Here is a 25,522-nt window from a genome sequence, read left to right on the forward strand (position 1 = left end):
GATGACTGCCTGGCATAGAATCCAGATCTGACCCAGGTATGGCAATGGCCAGGTGCTCTAGGTGCCGTGTTTCATTTCTGCTTTATCTTTTAAAGGAAAAATCTCAAAGTGGTTGACAACCCACTAAAACATCCAATCAAAGAAATCCAGAAAGGGGGGTGGGGATTCAAGCTTCAAGGAAAATATTGCAGATCCTTCTCAAAGTGACAATTTGCTTTCCCCATATTTATTGACCAACTTAATTGATAGAGTGGTCCCATAACAGAATTTCTTGAGGAAGCCAGTGTGCTGTACTGGTTGAAGAGTTGAACCAAGAGCTGGGAGATCAGGGTTCAACTCCCCACTCAGCCAGTCATGAAGCTCACTGCGTGACCTTGGAGTCAGTCACAGACTCTTAACCTACTTCGCAGGGTCGTTGTAGGGATTAACTGAGGAGGAGGCGAACCAAGAGATCTCTGCAAAATGCACCCGGCACCTGGCGAATTTCTAACACTGTTCAGAACCCTTTTCTATTCTGCACCCAATGAGGGCTCTTGAGTCCCAGGTTGGCTAGGTCATTTCCTGAGCCCAGGAACATAAACAGCTAGTGCAACTAGCTGAGCATTGTCTGCGCTGACTGGCAGCAGCTCTCCAAGATTTCATGCAAGGACGCTGCCCCAGCGCTACCCAGAGATGCTGCCTTCTGCATGCAAAGCAATTGCCCTAACACCAAGCCATGGCCCCTTTCCTGTAGAAGTCCCTGGCAGAGACCGTTGGGAAAGTGGCAAAAGTTATGCTGCCTGCCTTTGCTCCCACTGCAGGACAACTCACTCGGTAGAGCATGAAACTCTTTTTTTAAAAAATATTTTTTATTACAAATTTAAACAAAACATATTATCTTAATACATATCATCCTTAATTCCTCCCATTCCCCCCTCCCCCCATAAAATAACCCACCCTCCCCTCCCCCCTGACTTCCCTCAGCTCCAGTCTCTGGTTTCTCTACAAATACTATTCTCTGCATATTACAAAACTGTATAAATCCTTAATTTATCTGGCTGGTTATAGTCCATAAAAAGTTTGTGAGTGTTTATTCAAAACCTGCCAAGGAGTCCAGTTCACTTTGTTGTTTCTTTAAGTACTTTGTAAAAGGTTCCCATTCATCATTAAAGTCACAGTTATCCTTGTCCCATAGTTTATGTGTCAATTTTGCCAATTCTGCATAGTCCATCAGTTTCTCTTGCCATAGTTCTTTAGTTGGGGTTTCCTCATTCTTCCATCCTTGTGCTATTAAGACTCTCGCCGCCATTGTTGCATACATGAAGATATTTTTCAGCTTCCTTGGCAGGTCTTTTCCTACAATCCCTAACAGAAATGCTTCAGGTTTCTTAACAAATGTTAGATGGAACATTTTCTTCAGTTCATTATATATCATTTCCCAAAACTTTTTAATTTCATTACAATCCTACCACATATGATAAAATGTCCCCTCCTTTTCCTTACACTTCCAACACACATTTGAACTGGTTTTATACATTTTACCTAACTGCACTGGAGTTATATACCATCTATACATCATCTTCATATAATTTTCTTTCAGCAAAGAACAATCTGAGAGCATGAAACTCTTAATCTCAGGGTTGTGGGTTCACAAAAGATTCCTGCATTGCAGGGGTTTAGATTAGATGACCCTTGGGGTTCCTTCCAACTCAACAATGTTATGATTCTGTGGTTTTATTATGCTGCCTTTGCACAGATGTTCCTGACGGAACTCTCAGACAGCACCCGGGAAAACGCCTTGCACTACTGGATCGGGTTAGCATGGCGAGAGGCAAGCAGTCAGCTCGCCTGGGTGGATGGGACCCCATTATCGCAGAGCTGGTACAGGTAAGAGAACCTTGATGCGTGGCTCTGATGGCAGAGGGCTCCAGTGTGGGGATTCAACCCACAACCCCAAGATCAAGTCTCCTGCTCTGCCGACGGAGCTATCAAAGTGGTTTGCTAAGAGACCAGAAGCAAGTTCTTTGCTTTTGGATCTTGAACTCTTTCTGCTTTATCAGAAACTGGCTCCAAGGCCACCCCAAGAAGGAGCGTTGCACACAGCTCGTGGGCATCTACGCTGGCCAGTGGAGGGACTGGGATTGCGGTGCCAACGTCTCCTTCATCTGTGAGATGCCCATGACAGGTAAGAGCAAAGGGGGTGTCTCCTTGCCAGCCTCGACATTCAGCAGCCAGCAGGAGGCATAATGAGGGAGGCTACAGAAATGCTGCATTTTGCTGTTGAATGGAGAGAGCCAAACCCAGTAGCCCTCGCTAATTTTAATAGTAGTTGTTGTAGTAGTAATTGTTGTTGTAGTAGTAGTATTTATATCCTGCCCATCTGGCTGGGTTTTACCTCCCCAGCACCCAGGGCTGGCATGGGAGGGGTCCCTTGACGCTTCAAGACTTAGTAGCCATTGACAGGCCTCTCCTCTGTGCATCACACTGTTGACTCATGTTACGCTTGTTGTCCACTAAGACCCCAGACCCTTTTCACATGTACTACTAGTAAGCCAGGTGTCCCCCATCTTATATTTGTGCAGATGGTTTTTCCTACCAAGGGGCAGAACCTTACATTTGTCCCTGTTGAAATTTTGCTAGTTTGGGCTCAGTTCTCCAATCCATTGAGGTCATCTTGAAACCCAATTCTGTCTTCTGTGGCATTAGCTACCCCTTTCATTTTGGGGTCATCTGCAAATTTGATGAGCATCCCCTCAATTCCTTCATCCAAGATGTTGAACTACAGCGGACCCAGGACAGAGCCCTGTGGCAGCCCCCCTTTCCCCCCAGGATGACGAGGAACCATTAGTGAGCACACTTTGGGTTCAGCCAGGCAACCAGCTACAAATCCATCTAACAGTTTCCTCGTCCAGCTCACATTTTACCTGCTTCTTCACAATAATATCATGGGGGATTTTGTCGAAAGCCCTGCTGGGGGAAGTGCAAAGGGGATCTCTGGATTTCAGGAGGAGAAAGTGTGGAGGAGAAGGCTGGGTGGATGAAGGGGAAATAAAGCCAGTGTGGGGAGTTCACCATTTACATTAATCTAAAATGTGGACCTGCCCACCAACTTCATAGCTGCACCTTCTAGTACCCCTCTCTCTCTCCCCTTGTGCCTTTCCTGTTTAGATGCCCTCCCTGGCTCCGTGAGGAAAGTGCCCTTCCGCTCCCACTGCTACGCCTTCCATTTCCCATCCTTCCGGGAACTGAGGTCATGGAGGGAGGCCCAGTCTTTTTGCCAGGAATCTGGGGAGGGCCTCGCAATTGTTGGCGATGAGGAGCAGAACACCTTCCTGTCAGGTGAGGGATGGAAGCAGCAAACCAGTAGCCAAGACAGTAGCATTTTGGGCTGATCTAGCTGGGCTCCTCTTAGAATAATAGACTCATAGTTGGAAAGGGCCACAAGGACCATCGGTCTAGTAGTCCAACCCCCGCAATGCAGGAATCCTTTTTGCCCAACACGGGGCTTGAACCCACGAACCAGAGATAAAGAAACTCATGCTCTACCAATTGAGATATGTGCTTCTTATTAGTTTTTTAAGTGCCCTTGGGGGATGGCTGTTGCCATTTATCTCTTTATATTTTAAATATTTTGGGGGCTGCTTTTCTGGGCAAATGCCCCTTTAAAGATGCTTACAGTCAAAAGCAGCAAAAATTGAAACTAACAGTGGAGATTTTCAAAACTTAAAAGAGCACCTGTACCCAAATGCCGCCCTCAGAATAACTCTCTTCCTCCTCCTCTTCAGTTGGTACAGTGTGGTGCTGATAATGCCAAGGTTGCAGGTTTGATCCCTGTATGGGACAACTGTGTATGCCTGCATTGCAGGGGGTCAGACTAGATGACCCTCGGGTCCCTTCCAGACCTACAATTCTATGATTCTATGAGATGGTGGCATTTATTGTCCCCATTCAAACTGGGAGGTAGTAGTGATGGTTTTGCACTGGAAGAGGGTGCGGGGAGCTGGCCATCTAATCCTTACCAAGAAACATCTGTGATGGTTTCTCCTTTTCCTCCCCAGATGCCTTTCCTGAGGACGGCTGGCAGATGTGGATCGGGCTGCGCTTTGGCACCTCATGGAGGTGGAGCGACTCGTCAGCCCCCCCAGCCTATTTCCGGTGGCATCTGGGTATGTTGAGTCCAAGCATGATCGCTCCTGAACAGAAGGGTCCTGAATCACAGCTGGTTCTCTGTGCCAGAACTCTTGGTTGCCATCCAGAACTGCATAAAAACTAGAATCATAGATTTGTAGAGTCGGAAGGGACCCCAACTCAACCCCCTGTAATGCAGGAATCTCAACTCAAGCATGATGACAGGTGGCCATCCAACCTCTGCTTAAAAACCTCCAAGGAAGGAGAGGCCACCACCTTCTGAGGGGGTCCAATCCTCAGTTGAACAGCTCGTACTGCCCTAAAGCTGTTCCTAACATTTAGTCAGAATCCTCTTTCTTGTAACTTGAAATCAATTGGTTCAAGTCTTATGCTCCAGAGCAGGAGAAAGCAAGCTTGTTCCATCTTCCATGTGATGACCTTAAGATATTTGAAGATGGCTCTCATCTGTGCCATCAGTTTCCTCTTTTTCAGGCTAAACATACCCAACTCTCTCTACTGTTCCTCATAAGACTTGCTCCATAAGACCTGGGGCTCTTTATTATTTTATTGCCCCTATTTATTTATTTATTTATTTATTGCATTCATATCCCACATTTTTCTACAAGGAGCTCTTTCCCTCCACCCTTAATCCCCACAACAACAATGCCCAAATTAAGATTTGAACCCTGGTCTCTCCCAGGCCCTAGTCTGCAATACCACATTGACTCAGCTGGGGTTCCTTCTCCACACAAATGGGCTCTGGGATGGGGTGTTGAGGCTGGGGGAAGGGTGTGGAATGGACCTAAAGTTCTTGCCCATTTCCCACATTGGGTGGGAAAGAAGTGCAGGAAGTGACAATGAAGGTAGAATTGGGAAGAGTGTTGGGACTTCCTGGAGACAAGGTAGGAGGCTGTAGCTAGAAGCCGCTCATATGGGCTCTTACAACCCCTGGCTGCTCTATTCTCTAGGAAAAGCCCCCGAACAGGTGAAGGACCAGTGTGTGGTGCTGAGTCTGCAGCCCACCAATATGGCCCAACATGGGACGTGGCAGACCAGACCGTGCAATGAGCGTCCTACGACCGAAATAACAGGATTTGTCTGCCAGCACAGATATGGTGAGTGCCATAGATGCTCAAGGGCAACAGAGGGGCCGCAGACAGGCTGGAGCAGACAGAGAGAGAGAGCTGCCTCTTAACTCCTCTCTTCTCATGAGTGGAGAAAAGGGGAGCTAAAATCACAAAGCAATTTGCAGTATAAAAGCACCACTCTGGTGTGAAAATGTTGGATTTTCATCTGAAATGCTGGACATCATCTCAAGGAGACCAGAAAGCAGCTGATAATAATGATAGTGATAACGATATCGGTAACGGTAACCAGAACTGTAACCATAACCGTAACAGTATGATATCGATTAACGATAACGATAAACATAACGGTAACGATAATGGTAACGGTAACAGTAACAATGTTATTAATTGTACTCTGCTCCAGCCACTCTGAGATCCAAGGAATTGCAAACCCCTAATTAGCAAATTCCTGATAAATTAGGTAGAAAGACTAGAGGAACAGACTATGCAAAGGGCTGGCAACAAACCTGTGAAGAACTGAGCTGACAGTTTGAGACAAAATCCCTCTCCAAAGGCTTTTATGGGAAATCTTGGAAGAAAGCCCTCATGTAGGGGGATAGCTTTCATCCCCTTGAATTATAATTATAATTATTTAAATTATGCCACCCTTATATAAATTATATGCCACCCTTCATCAAGATCTCAGGGTGGTTTACAAGAGGCAATTCAAAAAAGGCATGCTCATTTTGATTTCAGAATCGGCATTTCGTTTCGTAACTGCATAAAATCCTTCTGAAAGATAAAAGAATCTGGATTTGGGGGACAAGTTTGGGAACCTCAGTTTCCACATGTGAATTTTTGTAGGTCACTGCCCCTCCCAATCCCTTTTGCCTCGGCAGGGGGAGAGCCTCGGTGGGGGGAGAGGCAGTGGCTGAGTGCTAGGGGGCTGATCCAAAAGGCGGCTGGGCTTCTTGTCCTCCAATGCTTCCTCTCACAGGCTCTGAATGAAATGAGTGTTGGGAGTCCTTGAGTCGAGCTCCACCAATAACAGCAGGCTCCTCCGCCTTCCCTTCCCTGGGTCTAATTTGCTCCCATCTCTGTTGCCAGATTTTTGTGGTCCACCGGAGCCTGTGTACTTTCCCCTCCCTGGAGGGATAGGTCCGCATGCCACAGCTGATGTCACCTTCTCTTTCCCTGGTCATTCTTCCTGCACCCTGTCCTTGGCTGGCCTCCACACCGATGCCACTCATTTCCGACTAAGCCTGGAGTCCAATGCCACCCACGTGCGTGGCAGCGTCACCACAGATCTCGGAGGCTCCCTGGAGCACAAGAACTTTTCTGGGGTGCCCTTTCCGCCTGGGCTGTTCAGCACATGGAGCCTCTTCACTTACCCTGATGGTCTCGCAAGCTTCTTGGACTACCAGGAGCATTTCCGTCTCTCCAGTGCCCAAGACATTCCCTTTGCAAACCTCGGCTCCTTGAGGATAATAGGAGCAACCGTGGCCAACGCGTCTCTAGGTAGGTTGGGGTGGATTTGTCTTGGGGGGAGGACACAAAGAAGAGTCCCCCTTGCTTTTGAACCAGCAGAAGGTGGGCAAACATTGATGTTTCTGTAAAGAGACATGGGGGGTCCCTGCAGCAAGCCCCTTCCACCTGGTTTCCTTGGAATTCATGTCAACAGAGGCCAATGAAGTTTCTGCACTGTCAGGTTCTCTCCTTGACATATATCTGCTAGCTGAGCATGATAGTCAGAAATCTGCAAGCAGTGCAACCTTTCCTTTGCATGTTGCAAGACTGCCAGCTTTTTCTTTCTCTTTTTTTGCATGCACAGACACCATTTTCCATGCACAGACACCATCACCTCCAACAAGGGGGGGGGCAGTACAACCAAACATGGTGTAATGGTTAGAGTGCCAGGTTTTGGACCTGGGAGATCAGGGTTCAACTCCCCACTCAGTCATGAAGCTCACTGGGTAACCTTGGAGTCAGCCGCAGCCTCTTAGCCTACCTTGCAGGCTCGTTGTAGGGATTGACTGAGGGGGGGGGTGTGAACTATGGACTCCTTGGAGAAAAAGGTGGGAGAGAAATGAAAGAAATAAGCCTTTCTGCTAACTTGCTTGCATAAGAAAGCTGGAGAGTCAGGTGGAGAATCACCAACCTGGTGCCCAGAGATCTTGACGCAGTCGCAATTGGACCTGTGCCAGTCTCAAAGTGCGACTGACCCACCCTCTCAATTCCCTCCAAGTCCACCACTGATTGTTTCCAGGAATAGCTGAAGGAGGGCAGGAAAAGGCTACAAAGGCTTTTTGTGCTTTCCCAGAGAATCTGCCAAGGAGGGTGCTCACATTGTTGGGTAAGTTCAGAGGCTGACCTCTTTGCCTTCCCTTCCAGAGTATCGCCTTTCTTTTGACCTACACTTCCCCAGCAGTGGCAGCAGCCTGCAGCTGGAAGATGCCATACGCCGCTACCTCAACAACTTCACCATCGGGCTGTGGGTTCGAAGTCAACCTGCTGCTGCTGCTGGCTCCCACAAGATGTGCCTGGTCAGCTATGCGCTAAAGTGGAGGCAGCCAGAGTTTGCCCTCTTCCTCCTCTCCCCCTCGGGGCTGGAGTTCCACATTAAGGGGTAAGCAGGAGGTCCCTCCACTGGCAATGATGGTTTTAAATGATGCTCTCTTCCCAAATTTTGATCTTGGATGTGGTTTTGAGGTTTTATGACATTTTATATGGGGTTTCTATACTTTGTGTGTGTATAATGCTATATATTACATATCTCCACAATTCTATGATTCTATGTCCTTTGCTGCCGCTCTAACTTGGGCATCAAAATGTTTCGAGCTGGTGGCGCAGCCCTCTCACCATCCCAGTTGCCAGGAAGCCACTAAGTTTCTTTGTACTCCAGATGTCCATTATGTGAGGGGGATAGCTCAGCTGGCAGAGCATGCGACCCTTAATCTCAAGGTCGTAGGTTTGAGCCCCACATTGGGGAAAAGATTTCTGCACTGCAAGGGGTCATGGTCCCTTCCAACTCTATGATTCTATTATCCCAGTTCTCTGTATTCTTTGGGTGTGGGAGGGAGTCGTGTGCTTTAAATGTGCTTGATGTGGATGTGGCCTCAGTTGAGGAGAGTTTCATCAACGAGCCACCTACCAAGCAATTTACAGCAATTCCAAAATTATAATTTTTGACCTCATGACGATAAATGATGTGATCTGAACAAGCCAGGAAGCTGGCATGAAATGTGTTCTTTGAAATGCATTTGCTGATTTATCTGAACACATCCCAGGCTGAGCATGGAAAGGTAAAAGTGATCCACAGTGATCCATGCGATGGTCCCCTCCAGGCTTGACTACTGTAATTTGCTCTACGCGGCGCTGCCCTTGAAGCTGTCCCAGAAACTCCAGCGGGTGCAGAATGCTGCAGCAAGGCTCCTCACGTGGTCTCTGCCATGGGAGCATATTCACCCAGTGCTTTTACAGCTGCACTGGCTCCCGGTGGAGTACAGGGTCAGATTTAAGGTGCTGCTTTTGACCTTTAAAGCCCTTCACGGCCTAGGACCCTCGTACCTACGGGACCGCCTCTCCTGGTATGCCCCACAGAGAGCCTCAAGGTCCATAAATAGCAACACCCTAGTGGTCCCGGGCCCTAAGGAAGTTAGATTGCCTTCAACCAGAGCCAGGGCCTTTTCAACTCTGGCTCCGGCCTGGTGGAACGCTCTGCCTCATGAGACCAGGGTCCTGCAGGATCTGATTTCTTTCCGCAGGGCCTGTAAGACAGAGTTGTTCTGCCTGGCCTTTGGCTTGGAGCCAATTTGATTCCCTCCCTCTCTTTCTTTTTTCCTTTCCTTCTCCTCCTGCGATGAGGCTACATTTTAATATTTTAATGTTTCAGTATTTTAATGCTGTATTTTAATTTTGTTTTTGTTGTAATCATTCAACTTGTTTTTATTATTGCTTGTAAGCCGCTCTGAGCCCAGCCTTGGCTGGGGAGGGTGGGGTATAAATTATTATTATTATTATTATTATTATTATTATTATTATTATTATTATTATAACCCAGATAGCTCAGTTGTTAGAGCATGAGACTCTTAATCTTAGGGTTGTGGGTTCGAGCCCCACAATGGGCAAAATATTCCTGCACTGCAGAGGGTTGGACTAGCTGACCCTTGCTGTCCATTCCACTTCTGTGATTCTATCACTTCTTCCCGGTTTCTCTTTGCAGCTCAGTGATGTTCAGCGGCACCCAGGGCTCCCTTCTGGATGAATCCTGGCACCATGTGGCCGTCTCGGTCTCCAGCGCTCCTGGCTACCCGTCCTTCAAGGTCTTCGTGGATGGATTTCTCTGGGAGCCCCACTTCGCTGAGAGTAGCAGCTTCCTGAGGAAGGGGCTCTCCCTTGGGGGGAAGCTGATAATTGGACAGCTGGAAGTGGGCAGCAGAGGTAAGTCTCTCCTTTGCTCAGAGGCTGTAGGCTTGCCCTGTGGCTGTAGTATAGAAACCCCATATAAAATGTCATAAAACCTCAAAACCACATCCAAGACCAAAATTTGGGAAGAGAGCATCATTTTAAACCATCATTGCTGGTGGAGGGACCTCCTGCTTACCCCTTGATGTGGAACTCCAGCCCCGAGGGGGAGAGGAGGAAGAGGGCAAACTCTGGCTGCCTCCACTTCAGCGTATAGCTGACCAGGCACATCTTGCGGGAGCTGGTGGCAGCAGCAGCAGCAGGTTGATTTTGAACCCACAGCCCGATGGCGAAGTTGTTAAGGTAGTGGTGAATGGCATCTTCCAACTGCAGGCCGCTGCCACCACTGGGGAAGTGTAGATCAAAAGATCCCCCCTCAAAGGCTGGGCCCATAACAAAGACTTGGGGAAAAGCCATAGCCCCTCCATCTCTCACCTCCATGCCCCCACATCACTGGTCCTCCTCTCTGGGCAATAAGGGGCTCTTACCACATCCCTGCATGTTGGGGCTGCATTGTAGGGACCAGCCTCTTTGTGGGTGACCTGAGTGAAGTCAACCTGTGGGACCGAGCCTTGCCCGAGGTTTCCATAAAGCAGATGGCAGCCTCAAGGACTCGGTGGAAGTTCCCTGGGAACGTGGTGAGCTGGAGCACACTGGTAGCAAAGAAGCCTTCCTCTGTGCAAATGAGCACTGCAAGCCAAGACCCAGGTAAGTGGCTGGTGCAGCCAGATATATAAGCTAATCGCCAAATGGCACCTTAAACCTAAGTTACAGTCACCACAATGGAATGTCTAGGCACCAACTCCCCCCCCCCCAATGAATATTGTTTTTGTTGTTATCATTTCTATACCGCTTTATATTTCAAAGGAAAAATCTCAAAGCGGTTGACAACACATTAAAACATCCCATCAAACAATTCAGAATAAAACAAATTCAAGCACCTAGGGAAATATTTCAGAACCTTTCAGTGACATTTAGCTTTCCCCATACTTGTCGACCAACTTAATTAAAAGAGCTGCCCCACAGCAGAAGTAAATCTAGGAAGCCAGTGTGCTGTAGTGGTTAGAGTGTCAAAACAGGACCTTGGGAGAACAGGGTTCAGATCACCAGCCAGCCAGCCATGAAGCTCATTGAGTAACCTTGAAGTCAGTCACAGCCTCTTAACCTACCTCACAGGGTTGTTGTAGGCAATGACTGAGGAGGGGGTGAACCATGGAGTCCTTGGAGGAAAAGGTGGGCTATAAATGCAATAAATAAGCTCTTCTACCTACCTGCTTGGGACACGGGTGGCGCTGTGGTCTAAACCACCGAGCCTAGGGCTTGCCGATCAGAAGGTTGGCGGTTCGAATCCCTGCGACAGGGTGAGCCCCTGTTGTTTGGTTCCAGCTTCTGCCCACCTAGCAATTTGAAAGCACATCAAAGTTCAAGTAGATAAATAGGTACCACTCCAGCAGGAAGGTAAATGGCGTTTCTGTGCACTGCTCTGGTTTCGCCAGAAGTGGCTTAGTCATGCTGGCCACATGACCCAGAAAAACTGTCTGTGGACGAACACCAGCTCCCTTGGCCTATAGAGCGAGATGAGCGCACAACCCCAGAGTCGTCCACGACTGGACCTAACTGTCAGGGTATCTTTACCTTTACCTTTACCTACCTGTTTAAGAAAGAAGGGCCAGCCAGATGGAGAGGTAGTTGCCAAACTGGCATACAGAGATTGCCACATAGTCGCAACTGGACCTGTGCCAGTCGAAAAACGTGCCTGGCACCTGGCGAATTTAAAACACTGGATGAAGCCCAGGAAGAAAGGGGGGTGAGGGCAGGCAGCAGCTTAGGCTACTAAGGGGACAGTGTGATGTCACCATGTGACCTTCATCTTGGGTTGTGGGAAGCAGCTTTTAGCTCCTGTGAGACATGGGCTCCGGACTGAGAGGAGATATGAAAGCTATCTTCAAATATCTCAAGGGCAGTCACATGGAAGGTGGAACAAGCTTTGTTTCCCCCCACTCCAGAGGGTAGGGCTCAAAGCAATGGCTTCAAGTTACAAGAAAGGAGATTCCGACTAAACATTCTGTCATAAGAGGTGCTCAACAGTGGAATGGACTTCATCTGAAGGTGGTAGACTCTCCTTCCTTGAATGTTTTTAAGCGGAGTGAAATATACTCAGAGTCGCAAGGTGATTTCATGCTCTTTATTCAGCTCATAGTGGTGAGGAGGAATGAATGAATGTCCCCTCAAAGTATCTGCTTTATATACATTATTTACACAATGGGCTGCACATGATTGGCTAATTCTGGAATTCTACTGTAAGCCAATCAGGTTGCGGATTCACTTATATCTGGAGCATGATTGGGTGGTTCCTGCCAACCAATCATACTGCTGCATTGTTCTAGGGCTAATCAGACTGCTGCATTCTGAATCCTATTGTTCTAGGACCAATCAGACTGCTGCAATTTGGATCCTATTGTTCTAGGACCAATCAGACTGCTGCAGTTTGGATCCTATTCAACTCAGTACATAACACAGAGGTTGGATGCTTGAGTTGAGATTCCTACATGGCAGGGGGTTGGGCTAGATGACCCTCAGTCTTCCAACTCTATGATTCTGTGATTCTGTGATTCACCACAGGCACCGCCTTTGTGTGGTTTGGGTTCCTTCGGCTCAGAGGCAAACAGTCAGCCCTGTGCATCGATCCAGAGCAGTCCCTGGTCTATACTGAGCTTGCGCTAGACCAGCGCCTCAAATGTGCTTTCTGGGGGCTGCAGCCAAATGGTCGACTCCGCAACATCGCAGACCCTCCTTCCTGCCTTCAGGTAAATGGAACTGGCACTCCCTCTCCTGAATGACGTCAGGGGATAAACTCTTTGATAGTGGTGGAGTGAGGGGTGCAGGAGGAATTGGCCACCCTATTTATTTATTTATTTGCATTCTATGACTGCTTTTAATCTCAGTCGTCTCTTTCCAGTTTCTCAAATCTACAGAGTAAAAGCTTTTTTTTATGATATTGGTTAATTTGAAGTGGTTGCTAGATCACAGCAACTCCTTTTCCAGTTTTTATTTATGTTCTTACTAAATTTTTCTTAAGTCACAGTAGAACACACAAAGAGTCTCTGTTTTCACATCACTGAATCGTTCCAACAAAGCAATATGTTGTAGGCAATAAGGGGTCACCCAGACTGCTTTCGATTCACACCCCTTAGAGCAGCTTAAATTTATACAAGCTTCTTTTTAGGAGCTGATTGGTTCTCTCTCTCACACACACACATTTATTTCCCCTCCGCTCCTGAGAAAAATGAATAGGAAGACAAGCAGGGGGCGGGGTCCTTTTCAGGGGGTGCCAACACCCCAAATGCTTTAGGGAAAGAAATGCAAGACTCCGGGAGTAGCTTGATAGTGCTTCAAAACAACCTGCTCTGGGATAGTTCAGGGTCATGGTTTTGAGCCCCATGGTGGGCCAAATAATCTTGCAAAACAGAGCATTGAAATACAATGGTACCTTGGTTCTTGAACGGCTTATTTGTTGAACAAATCGGCTCCCAAATGCTGCAAACCCGGAAGTAAGTGTTCTGGTTTGCGAACGTTTTAAAGGAAGTCAACTGCAGCTTCCGCTTGGGGGGAAGGAAGCTCCTGCAGCCAATCAGAAGCCGCGCCTTGGTTTTCGAATGGTTTCAGGAGTTGAACAGACTTTCGGAATGGATTAAGTTCAACAACCAAGGTACCACAACTGATGAGCCTTGTGGTCCCTTCCAGCTCCACATTCTATGATTCTATGTACCTTTGGGGGGAAAAACCCCACTGGCTCTTCTGCTTATTTTCCAGCATGAACCTGAGGAGACGGACGGGGCAGCAGGAGATTCCTCACCCTGATGCTGGTGGGGGCCTCTTGCCTAAGTCCTGGGGTGTTGCTCATGCATTTCAAAAAACCACCAATTAATTAATTACATTGATATACCCTGCTTCATCCGAAGATCTCAGGGCAGTTCAAAAGATTGAAGAACAGGATAAAAGCACAAATAAATTGTTTGAACAGAAACAAAACAAAAGCAGCCTTTAAAACACATTTAAAAGGCTGTAGAATATTAATCAGCCCACAATGTTATTTTCGGAAAGGTGAGGACTCACTGCACAGATATACATAAAAGGTCAGTGTTGTTGTTGTTGCTTTTTAAATGCAGCACAATGTTTTAGAAATGCAACAGCCCATTGAGTGCAGACTCGCTGACCAACCATTTGACTTGGTGGCAGGTAGCCTCAGTGGCCTCTTTCCCTCACACCAGCTGTATACCCACCATACTTCATTTAAAACACCTCCGTTCCAAAAGGGTGCTGGGAATTGTAGCTTTGTGAGGGCTGAGCTACAGTTCCCAAGATTATTTAAAGGAAGGAGATGAGCACCAGGGATATGGCACACATGCAGCCACCAGCACTGCCGGTTTGAAACTAGCTTGGAACAGCATCCACTGCCCTGCATTCCCCAGCTCTAGAAATTGCATTTTTGTGTGAGTGCTGCTATTTTCTTTTAGGTGTTCCTTGTCCCTTTCACAGAAAAACTACTTGCTTAGGAGTCATGAGAGTTAAATAGATTTAAGTCTGTAGTTTCGGGGTGACATCTCAAGGCAGTTTTTAAATGTTTGATTGTTTTGCTGTGTTTTTATATTCCGTTGGAAGTTGCCCAGAGTAGCTGGGACAACCCAATCTGATGGGTGGTGTAAAAATAATAAAATTATTACTAAATCATTATTACAAAGAAAGGAGCTCTAATTCCTGTGGGGTATCTCTGTGTGAGTTCTTGTGCCAGCTTGCCAATGAGCTCAGTTGTTTGTGGGTTTTCCCCCTTCAATAATGGTAGCCTCATTATAACAATGCCAAGTTATAATACAATTATGAGCCCCAGTCATTCAGATGCCAAATTATATAATTTAGGAGGCCTCCCATGTGCTAGAATTGATGGTTTGATGATTTACTTTGTTTCTGCATTCCAAAATCTTATTGATCTCAATTCCATTCCATTCAAAATAACACTCCCTTATACAACAACTGCAATATTAACGGCATCCATTCATCTTGACACATTAAATGATTTACAAATCTGTAGGTGAAGCACTCACACTATATCCTTATTCCTTCTGTGTGTGACAATTATTCTCTCCATTGTGATCCTTCCTGTCCGGTTAGCTCAGTTGTTAAAAGTGTGATGCTAATAATGCCAAGATTATCGTTAATAAAAATTATTTTTTAAAAAAGGGGGCCACTAGGGGGCGCATCGGAAGATGGCTGACAATAACATCTCTCCGACCCACACGAGGTAATTTGGAGGCTATGATGGGAATAATTAGCCTCCCTACCCCCCCTCAGGATGGTGTGGGTGACTGCCCTTGCCTGCTGTGCGCTATACCACCCCCGAATTTGTTGGAATGGGGGCACTAGGCACAAAGCCCTCCTGTGGGATTCCGGCACTCCTGGACGCCGTCCCTGATCCACGCCACTAGCTGCAAGAACTTCAAAAGAAACAATTTGGATGAAGGAATGCACATATCTCAAGGGAGGAGGGGGAGTAAAGACTGCTAACAGAAGAGATCTCTGATAAAACAAGACAAGAATAAAACATGAGAAGATACGCCAAGATACGGTATGGCAAATGACTGATGGGGGAGGGGGGAAACTTTCCTTTCTTTCCTTATGTGATTAAACAAGAATCCCCTCCCCTCACAAGTCAGAAATGTTGTTTTAAGGACTTAAGCTGTGGATTTAAGGCTGTGTTGAGATAAACCAAAGCATGTTTTAAGAAGAGCGTGGAATGTATAAGAGCTTTGGAATGATGCAGTTAAAAATGCCGTCGCCATATTGGGAAGTTCTGTCGGAGGACTTAAGTCTGAGAGGAGAAATAGAGAAATAGAGCTGTTTTTATATTGTGGGTGAAACTCCTCAGTGGGACTTAAGAATGACAGTTCTGTAATTAATGATTGAAAGAGCACTGTTATCTATGAAGGTGATGATATATGGAAACCATCTCGATTTGAGGATTGGAAGAACGGAAAATTCACACAGGATTATTATTGGTGTTTATCGGCTTAAGGAGACTATCAGAAGAGATCATAAAGAAAAAAGAGAAAATATATGAACAAGATGTGATGTGGAAACAGCAAGATAAGACTGGATAGAATTATGAACTGTTTGGACTGATTTGGATTGATTTGGACATTAACGCAGTAGCAAGAAGATGATCAGAATCCCCCTTCGGATCTTGAAATATGGGTCCCCCCAACAAAATTTAAAATTCGGCTTTGTAATTCGGAATTTATGTGATGTGATTTAATTTGATTTGATTGGCTAGTTAATAAAAAATATTTTTTTTTAAAAGGATTATGGGTTTGATCCCCGTATAGGTTCATATTCCTGCATTGCAGGAAGTTGGACTAGATGATCCAATGGGTCCCTTCCAACTCTCTGATTCTGTGATTCATGCAGGCTTCTCCCCTGTTCTCTGTGCAGGTGGCACCAGATGGAGTCTCCTTGTTGAGCAGTTCAGACTGTTCCACGGACACCAAGAGCTCCTTTCGCCTCTTACCGGACCAGCGGCTGCAGAATCTGCACTTGGGGTTCTGCGTGTTTCAAGGAGTCATTCACACCAAGCTCTACCTGGGGAAGTGCACCCCACAGGCATTGTATTTTGTGTTGGATCGGGGTGTGTTCTTTAAAAAGTATACTTGCCCCTCCCTTCCTCCAAGGAGCTCAGGGCAGGAGACTCCTCCCTCCCCTTTCACATTTTATCTTCGCCACAACCCTGCATGGTAGGAGGCTTGGGTGAGGCAGAATGACTGACACAACACCTGGTGCTTCGTTGGGGCTCATCTCACACAGCCAACAGTTTAGACTGCTTCATTTTGCTATGGGGAGGGGTAAGCTGTGATGAGCCCAGCTGGTGTGCGTGTAAAAGGAAGTCTGATGTATTTGTTAGCAGACTTTGCAGGTTGTGTGAATTAGATTGGAATAATCACTTACAGTTTCCGGAGTTCAAAGGCTTTATTCATGCAAAAGTTATTTATAGGTTGGGCGGAGATGAGAGAAAGACATTTGTCAGGACAGAATAACAACAAAATAGCTCAGGGTTGAGGGGCAGAGTTAACAGAGGCTACAAACAAGTGTTGACTAGATTGTTAGACAAACAGTGCCTTGTATGGTTTAAAGTAACACATGTACTGTATTAGCTGGAAATTCAGTGAGAAGGAAATGTATTTGTTTTTCCCCAACATTGTGCACATCATGCTCTTTGCCATTTCCTCTTGCAGATGTGTACTGCCCCCAGTCCAGGGCCTGGAGATCCAGGAAGGACAAATGCCTCTTCCTCGTCTTGGATGCGGCCCTTGAATGGAGCCAGGCCCTGAAGTTCTGCCAGAGGTTCCACGGTGGGAGCCTGGCCACACTGAGCAGCCCACAAGATCTGGTGAGCAGTTTCTCTGGTCTGAGCACAGGGAGTATCTGAAATGGCACCCAGGGCTGCCAAGAGTCATTTGGGCCCCACCCAGCAAGGGCTGGCCAGCTAAAATTATTTACACAGGATATAAAATAAATTTGTAATCTCATTTTTATGTTAATAATAAACACGATAACATTTGCTTGAATTCGTTTCGTTCTGGATTGTTTGATTGGATGTTTATTTTTTTATAAAAAATTATTAGGAATTTCAACATAACATTTTATCAAAAATACGTCATCCTCATTTTCTCCCATTTTTTCCCTCCCCCCTTCCCTAAAAAGAACCCCCCCCCCCAAGACTTCCCTCAGCTCCTCTCTCTGGTTTCTCAGCATATGTTATTCTCTTCATATTGTAAAATGTTAAAGATCCTTAATTAATCTATCAATATGTTACCAATAAAAAAATGGTGTATGTTTATTCAAAACCTGCCAAGGAGTCCAGTTCATTTTATTGTTTCTTTAAGTACTTTGTAAAAGGTTCCCATTCTTCTTTAAAGTCACAGTTATCCTTATCACGTAATTTGTGTGTCAATTTTGCCAGTTCCGCGTAATCCATCAGTTTCTCTTGCCACAGTTCTTTGCTCAGGATTTCCTCATGTTTGATTGGCTGTTTAAATGTGTTGTCAACCACTTTGAGATTTCATTTAAAATATAAAGTCGTATATAAATGAAATGAATAATAATAATGACAATAATAACAATAATAACAATAAATCCCACTGGGGGAAAATCTAGTGCCATTGCGGCGACTGTAAATTAGGTCTAGATCAGTTGAGTTTCTAACACTGATCACTCTGCCTCATGATAGAGCCGGCCCTACATAGGTAATGGCGCTGGGCTTCCCAATCTAGGCTCTTTGTGCTCCTCCCAGCATCTTCTTGGCACTCAGGCCTCTCCACCCTGCTGTCTCTGGTGGCTTTGCACAGTTTGCATCCTTTGGGGTGTGCTGACTGGCAAGATCCCCACTGCGTGTTTTTGACTGGTGAAGGAAAATGACCTTCTGCATTCCTCCACAGGTCTGGCTGCAGAAAGAGCTGGAGGTGAGTGTCTGGACTGGGCTTCGCAGTGGCAGAGGCTTGTGGCATTGGGCCGATGGGGCACCCTTCAACCAAGCCTTGCGGCGGTAAGTAAGAACCCCTGAGAAAGAGACTGTGGGGCGGGATGGGTGGATTGGGGCCATTTGTCTATTAAGACGGCAATCCTGTGCACACCTGCTTAGAAGTGCATCTCACGGAACTTAATAAGAACCACTTCTGAATAATCAGTCAATAAATAATAGAAGCAGCTATAGTGCAGAGATTGAACACACTCGCTGCCAAGTCATCTTGCCATCCGTACAAGAACCCAGTAAGGTTGGCCACTATCATTGTCACCATATTGCATGTGGGGGAAGGTATGGGGAGAGGCTGCAGCTGGGAGAGAGTTAGTTTATCGTAAGCAACTTTCAAAGGAGTTCTATTTTTATTTAATTCCTTTTTTATTGTATTGTATGTTGTAAAGTCTCAACCCCCCCCCCCCAAAAAAAAAATTATCAAAGGAGTTTGAGGTCTCCTAAGGAGCTGTTCAGGATAGAGAAACGTTCAGAGGAGCTGTTTCATTCACCAAGCATATTTTGCCAGGATCTAGCAATCGCAAGTCTTGAACAACTTGCTTTGATTGCCAAGAAGGTTGTCTGAGAAACATGGGACTGAAGCCAAGGCAAGGGGATGAGATCTAAAACTGAGCGCCTCAAAAGGGCACAAGTCAGCAGGCCTGCCAGACGCCATCTCTGGCTTCCCTCACCCTCTCTCATTCTCTTTGGGGCCAGCTTTGTTCTCTCACAGGGTCCCTCGGACATAGAAACCTGCATGCTGGCCCTGAGCTCCGGCTTCCTGAAGGCCGAGCCGTGCCACAGGCCTCACCGCTGGATATGCCAGGCCTCCCACCAGAGTGGTAAGCAGAGCTGCTTTGGGCTGCAGATTTTTTTTCATTTCATAGAATCCTAGAGTTGGAAGGGACCCTGAAGGTCATCCAGTCCAACCCCCTGCAATGCAGCTGTCCCCTACAGAGATCGAACCTGCAACCTTGGCATTAGCAGCACCACACTCTAACCAGCTGAGCTATCCAGGCTGAGTTTTCATTTTGGTATTTATGGGGCATTCCTGAATTGCAGGGGGTTGGACTAAATAATAGTAATAATAATAATAATAATAATAATAATAATAATAATAATAATAATTTTTATTTATACCCCGCCCTCCCCAGCCAGAGCCGGGCTCAGGGTGGCTAATACCAATAAAATCACAGTAAAAACATAATAGGGGAAAGAGGGGGGGGGGACAAATTTAAAATACTAGTTAAAATGCAATTTAAAATGCAGCCTCATTTTAAAATAGCCGATAAATCAAGACCATAAGGGGAGGGAAACATAAGGGTCAGACCGAGTCCAAACCAAAGGCCCTGCAGAAAGATGTCAAGTCCTGCAGGGCCCTAGTCTCTTGTGACAGAGTGTTCCACCATGTCAGGGCCAGTGCTGAAAAGGCCCTGGCCCTAATTGTTTTTTTTTTTTAAAAAAATATTTTATTAAAGATTTTCTTAATACAGTAAAAAAGAAACCAGAATAAACAGAAAACAAAACAGAAAAAGAAACAAAAATACAATTAACATCTTATAATAGCCATATTTTCTTCACTTTTTGGACTTCCTCACATCTCTCGCTCCTGCGTTCCAAAATTATACAATTTTAACCAGCAATTTATCACCTTGTTTCCATTCTTATTCTATAAATTTCCAATATTATGTCCCTAACTTTAGATACTTTTATCTGAGTCTTAAATACCCAATTTAAACCTAATAATTATTCAAAATTTATTTTTCTCTTAAGATTCGCTTACTCTCATATTCTTTCCAACTAGCTTAATGGTGCCGTGTTATTTTCAATCTCGCATCCTTCTTAGCACTCATGTAATTTACAATGTTTTTGTAGATAGTCCTTAAATTTCTTCCAAACCTCTTCCACTGCTTCCTCTCCCAGGTCTCGGAATCTGCCGGTCATTTCTGCTAGTTCCATATAGTCCATCAGTTGCATCTGCCATTCTTCCAGCGTGGGCAAATCTTGAGTTTTCCAGTATTTGGCGACAAGTATCCTTGCTTCTGTTGTAGCATACATGAAAAATGTTCGGTCCTTCTTTAACACCCTCTGGCCAACAATGCCCAAAAGGAAGGCCTCTGCAGCCTCCAATTATCTCCATCTTTTTCTAGTATTTCCCAATATTTCAGCCATTTGACCTCCATATTGGGTCTTTTCAGAGCCTTAGCTTCCATAGGTGACAGCCACCTTGGGGTCTTATTTTCTAATAAGTCTTTGTATTTTGTCCAGACATTAAACACTGCTTTCCTAACAATATGGTTCTTGAAAGTCTTATGAATTTTAACCTTGTCATACCACAGATATGCATGCCATCCGAAAGCGTTGTTAAAACCTTCCAAATCTAAAACATCAGTGTTTTCAAGAAGCAGCCAATCTTTCAACCAGCAGAAAGCTGCTGATTCATAGTACAACCTTAAATCTGGCAGGGCAAACCCCCCTCTTTCTTTAGCATCAGTTAATATTTTAAACTTAATTCTGGGCTTTTTGCCCTGCCAGACAAATTTAGAGATATCTCTTTGCCACCTCCCGAAACACTCCATTTTATCCACAATCTGTAAAGTCTGAAAGAGAAACAGCATCTTTGGCAATACATTCATCTTTATAGCAGCAATTCGGCCCAACAAGGAAAGTTTCAATCTTGACCAACTTTCAAAATCCCTTTTAATTTCTGACCAACACTTTTCATAGTTATCCTTAAATAAGCTCAGATTCTTTGCTGTTATGTTTACCCCTAGGTATTTTACTTTTTTTACCACATTTAACTCTGTCTCTTTCTGAAACCTTTCTGATTCTGAAGATGTCAAGTTTTTCCCCAATACCTTAGTTTTTTGTTTGTTTAGCTTAAATCCTGCCACCTGACCAAACTCATGAATCAATTGTAATACCCTTTTTGTACTAGATTCTGGCTCCTGTAAGGTCAAAACTAGGTCATCTGCAAAAGCCTTGAGTTTATACTGTTTCGCTCCGACCTGAATTCCTTCAACCAACCGTTCCCCTCTGATCATATTCAAGAGCACCTCCAGGACTGAAATAAATAGCAAGGGGGAAATAGGGCAACCTTGTCGTGTTCCTTTTTCAATTTTAAACTCTTCCGTCACCACATTGTTAACTATCAATTTAGCCTTTTGTTCTGAATAGATTGCATCTATCCCATTTTCAAATCCCCGTCCCACTCCCATCCCTTCCAGGTTTTTCTTCATGAACTTCCATGAAATATTATCAAAGGCCTTCTCCGCATCTATAAATATTAACACTGCTCTTGTATTAATATTTGTTTGCAAAAGTTCCAAAATATCAATGTTCCTTGTGTTGGCAAACAAATGTCTACCTGGGAGAAAGCCTGCCTGATCTTTATGAATCACTTCGTTTAGAACTTTTTAAAATCTACTTGCTAAAATGTCTGCAAAAATTTTATAATCCACATTTAGAAGGGAGATGGGACGGTAGTTCTTAAGTTGTGTCTTTTCAGTTTCTGATTTAGGTATCAATGTGATGAAAGCTTCTTTCCACGATTCCAGTGCTTTCTTCCCCTCCATAATCTCATTGCAAACCTCCATTAGTGGATGTATCAAATAATCTTTCAATGTCTTATAATATTTGGAGGTAAGCCCATCTGGCCCTGGAGATTTACCCAATTGCATATTCTGAATGGCATCTTCGATCTCTTGTTGTGTTATTTTATAATTCAGGGTTGATCTATTTTCTTGAGACAACTTTGATAATCCATTCTTTGTCAAAAATTGTTCTATCTCAACCTCATTTTGCGGCCCTTGAGTATATAGTTGTTTGAAGTATCTCTGGAAGAGCCCTGGCCCTAGTTGAAACCAATCTAACCTCCTTGAGGCTCAGGACCTCCAAAGTGTTGTTATTTGTGGACCTTAAGGTCCTCCGCGGGGCATACCAGGCGAGGCGGTCCCGTAGGTATGTGGGTCCTAGGCTGCATAGGGCTTTAAAGGTCAAAACCAGCACCTTAAACCTGACCTTGTACTATACCGGGAGCCAGTGCAGTTGGTAAAGCACTGGATGAATGTGATCCCGTGGCCCTCGTGGTCCCTTCCAACCCCACAATTCTATGATTCTCCCCTCCCCTCAGGCTCCTACATGACGTTCCCTGAGAAGTCCTTCTATGGTGCTCCCTCCTTGGACCTGAGCTTCCCTTCGCTGGAGGCTGCCAAGCGGCAGTGCTCTGCCTTGGGCACGGGGTGTGACGCCGTGGTCAGCTCCGCAGGGGGCCACCGCCTTGCCAGGGGGACACGCCTTGTGGTCCTGGAAGACCCTGACGCCAGTTCGGCTGCTGCCGTGCATGTCAAGTCGAGCTGCCGGCCCGGCTTCTCTGGCCAGGACTGCCAGTCGATGTGCCCCCGGTGTGAGCCAGGCCTGAGCTGCAACCCGCTGACGGGCCTCTGCGATGGATTCCTGCGCTACAGGGAGGCAGCCGGTATGTGCATCTCAAAGCAGTGGGCTAATGGGGCTCTCCTCCGAGCCGTCCCTAATGCAGCCACCCTCAATCCCATGCAAAAAAGGGTCACATTTGGAGAAACAGGGTTAAACCAGTTGTGGCACTGGCTCCAACCGCCAGCCCTGGAGCCCTGAGAGGAAGGAGGGCTGGTGGCCTCGTTTGGCACCATGGAGCCCTTCAGACCTTCTGCTGCCCCCCCCCTAACCTCCCTTGCCACCTGTTTGCTCCCTTGCCCCAGTGCAAATGGATTGCAGCTGCCTTCAAGCCTGTAGCTCTTCCAGAATAATAATAATATTTTTTATTTATATCCCGCCCTCCCCAGCCAAGGCCGGGCTCAGAGCGGCTTGCTAGGAAGCATCATGCCTTCTGACTTAAAAACCCTGCTCCTGAGTGCCAGGAGCCAGGGGGCACCCTGCAGTTACTTGGTGCACAAGGGTGTGTGGTTGCCGAGTAACCCCCTGGCACCGCGGTCAGCTAGTAATGGCCAAACCCCTTTCCCTAGCGGCGTATGCCTCTCTGAAGTGCCTGCCCCTGGATGACTGGGTGTTTGAGCATGGAGCCTGCGTGTCCTCGGAGCGCTACAGCAGGCAGGACGAAGCAGCCTCTGCTTGCCAGAGGTACCTGGGTGCTACCGTGCAGAAGGTCAAGGTGAGATGGGGTCCCTGCTGGAGGCTGGGGGTGGGGGAGGAGGCAGGTTCTGGTGAACTTCTCACATTGGAACCACCATAATTTGACTCGACTAGAGTTGAAAGGGACCCCAATAGCCATGGAATGGGTGTGCTATGCCAACCTCCTGGAGATGGGCTGTGGGAAGGGGTCCTGGGTAGTGCTTTTTTTTCTAGGAAAAAGGTGCCGGTACTCTGGGTAATTGCCCTGGGTGCAAAATTTCCTCAGGGCCAGGAAAAACAAATACATGTAAAACAATTACATGATTTACTGGAACTTCATTGAGATCTTGGTATATAGTAAAGGTAAAGGGACCCCTGACCGTTAGGTCCAGTCGTGGCTGACTCTGGGGTTGTGGCGCTCATCTCGCTTTATTGGCCGAGGGAGCTGACATACAGCTTCCGGGTCATGTGACCAGCATGACTAAGCCGCTTCTGGCGAACCAGAGCAGCACACGGAAACGCCAGCACACGGGAGCCAGAGTAGTACCTATTTATCTACTTGCACATTGAAGTGCTTTCGAACTGCTAGGTTAGCAGGAGCAGGGACTGAGCGACAGGAGCTTACCCCGTCGCGGGGATTCGAACTGCCGACCTTCTGACCAGCCAGTCCTAGGCTCTGTGGTTTAACCTACAGCGCCACCCGCGTCTCTATCTTGGTATATAGAGATGCATTATAAATAACTTGCTGCATTATGCATGCCTATTTTTACCACAGGGGTAACACTGTCCCACATTTTGCCAGGACCTGGGCTCGCATCTCCTTCACCAAGCCCAGGAAGCATTTGCCCAGCTTAGGGAAGAAGGCACAATGCTCTAAGGGGGTCTGCCCAGCTTTGGAAAGGAGGCAGCAGGGCTCCAGAATCCTGTCACAGCCTCCTGCCTCCATGGAAAAGCAGGCGTGATGCTCTGAGGGGCCAAGAGCCCTCCCTCCTCCTCCCCTCCAAAAAGGTGATGGCTTTGTGTACCATTGTGTTCCACCAGAAAAAAAGGACTGATCCTGGGACAGGCAAAGTACTTTGAACCTGACATGCCTGATCTCTCCCGCAACTTCCCCTGGTCTTGCCCCAACCAACCGGGCCAGGGATCAAGAGGGTGATGATGGGAGCCCAGCAACATCTGACTGCCCCACAGGCTAAGCTGCCCCATCTCTCCGCTCTCTTTCTTTTTTTCAGGCCAGGGCTGGCTTTGCTGGTGGCGAAAGAGGAGGCTCAGAGCCAGGCAGCTTCCACTGGGCTTGCAAGCGACCTGAAGGTGGGAGTATTCTCTGGGGAGAAAAGATGATGATGAGAATTTATTAAATTTGTATACCGCCTTATACCGGCAGGTCTCAGGGCGGTTCTCAACATAAAATCACAAAATCACAAAATACATAATAAAAACAAGAACAACCCAGTAATCCCACTGGCTCCCCAAACACATTTTAAAAGGGCATTGGATGTCAGTCAGCCAAAGGCCTGGTTAAGGAGGAACATTTTTGCCTGGCACCTAAATCCCCACTCAATCTGTCTTTGATGCACTGAGGGGCTTAATGCCAACGTATCCTTATAGCGGAGAGGTGGGGAATGTTAGGGGTCTTTTGCCCTTTGTCACACTTCAGGGGATGCCCTCGGGAGCTGAGTTCCAGCTGCATACACACCTTATATTTAAAGCACATTATCCAATGTACCCTGGGAACTGCATGTTGTTAAGGGTGCTGGGGGGGGGGTTCTAGCTCTGTGAAGGGTAAACTACAATTCCCAGTTTTCGGGTGGAGGAAATGTGCCTTAAGTCGCCTTGTTCTGTACATTGCCAGGAAGAGTTTTCACTTTATTTCTCCCACTTTGTGGCATCCCCACACAGATGTGGACCTGCCATCTTTCAGGGAGAAGCTGCTCCTTCCTCAGCAGGGCTCGGCCCCCCAGCAGAGGCGAGCGTCGCTGCAGGAAGCCAAGGACACCTGCTACCTGCAGAAGGAGGGCTGCACGGGATGGCTGAGACTTAGCGGGGCCTATTACCTGGTGGCAGGGACGGTGTTGGTGGACAGCCCTGGCTCGGACGCCGTCCTCTACGTGAAGGCAGGTGAGTGGCTGCTTCTGCTGCATTCGAGATGCAGGAGGACAGGGAGGAGGTTGGGAAGGGGGAATAGTAGTGGGTTGGTAGATCGGGGTCTGGAACACCT

At 46.6% G+C, this 25,522-nt stretch overlaps 2 protein-coding genes across 2 annotated transcripts in view; both read left to right on the forward strand.

Annotated features, from left to right (window-relative positions):
- The window catches only part of LOC310832095 (beta-4C adrenergic receptor-like), a 685,807-nt gene that overhangs the window by 402,230 nt on the left and 258,055 nt on the right, over positions 1–25,522 (forward strand). The gene's annotated exons all lie outside the window — the stretch shown is intronic.
- The window catches only part of LOC310832041 (uncharacterized protein), a 38,625-nt gene that overhangs the window by 1,507 nt on the left and 11,596 nt on the right, over positions 1–25,522 (forward strand). The window contains exons 3-20 of the mRNA XM_083713373.1: positions 1,736–1,866; positions 2,040–2,164; positions 3,148–3,318; positions 4,038–4,145; positions 5,076–5,222; positions 6,282–6,692; positions 7,566–7,800; positions 9,397–9,614; positions 10,158–10,346; positions 12,261–12,445; positions 16,125–16,317; positions 16,922–17,076; positions 18,125–18,231; positions 18,916–19,040; positions 22,331–22,675; positions 23,199–23,344; positions 24,537–24,615; positions 25,204–25,422. Of these exons, the coding sequence (XP_083569499.1) occupies positions 1,736–1,866; positions 2,040–2,164; positions 3,148–3,318; positions 4,038–4,145; positions 5,076–5,222; positions 6,282–6,692; positions 7,566–7,800; positions 9,397–9,614; positions 10,158–10,346; positions 12,261–12,445; positions 16,125–16,317; positions 16,922–17,076; positions 18,125–18,231; positions 18,916–19,040; positions 22,331–22,675; positions 23,199–23,344; positions 24,537–24,615; positions 25,204–25,422 (3,289 nt within the window). The remainder of the gene's footprint in view (positions 1–1,735; positions 1,867–2,039; positions 2,165–3,147; positions 3,319–4,037; positions 4,146–5,075; positions 5,223–6,281; positions 6,693–7,565; positions 7,801–9,396; positions 9,615–10,157; positions 10,347–12,260; positions 12,446–16,124; positions 16,318–16,921; positions 17,077–18,124; positions 18,232–18,915; positions 19,041–22,330; positions 22,676–23,198; positions 23,345–24,536; positions 24,616–25,203; positions 25,423–25,522) is intronic.

Source organism: Podarcis gaigeae (genome assembly GCF_964106915.1).
Source record: "Podarcis gaigeae genome assembly, chromosome: 15".
In the NCBI taxonomy this organism is placed as follows: domain Eukaryota; kingdom Metazoa; phylum Chordata; class Lepidosauria; order Squamata; family Lacertidae; genus Podarcis; species Podarcis gaigeae.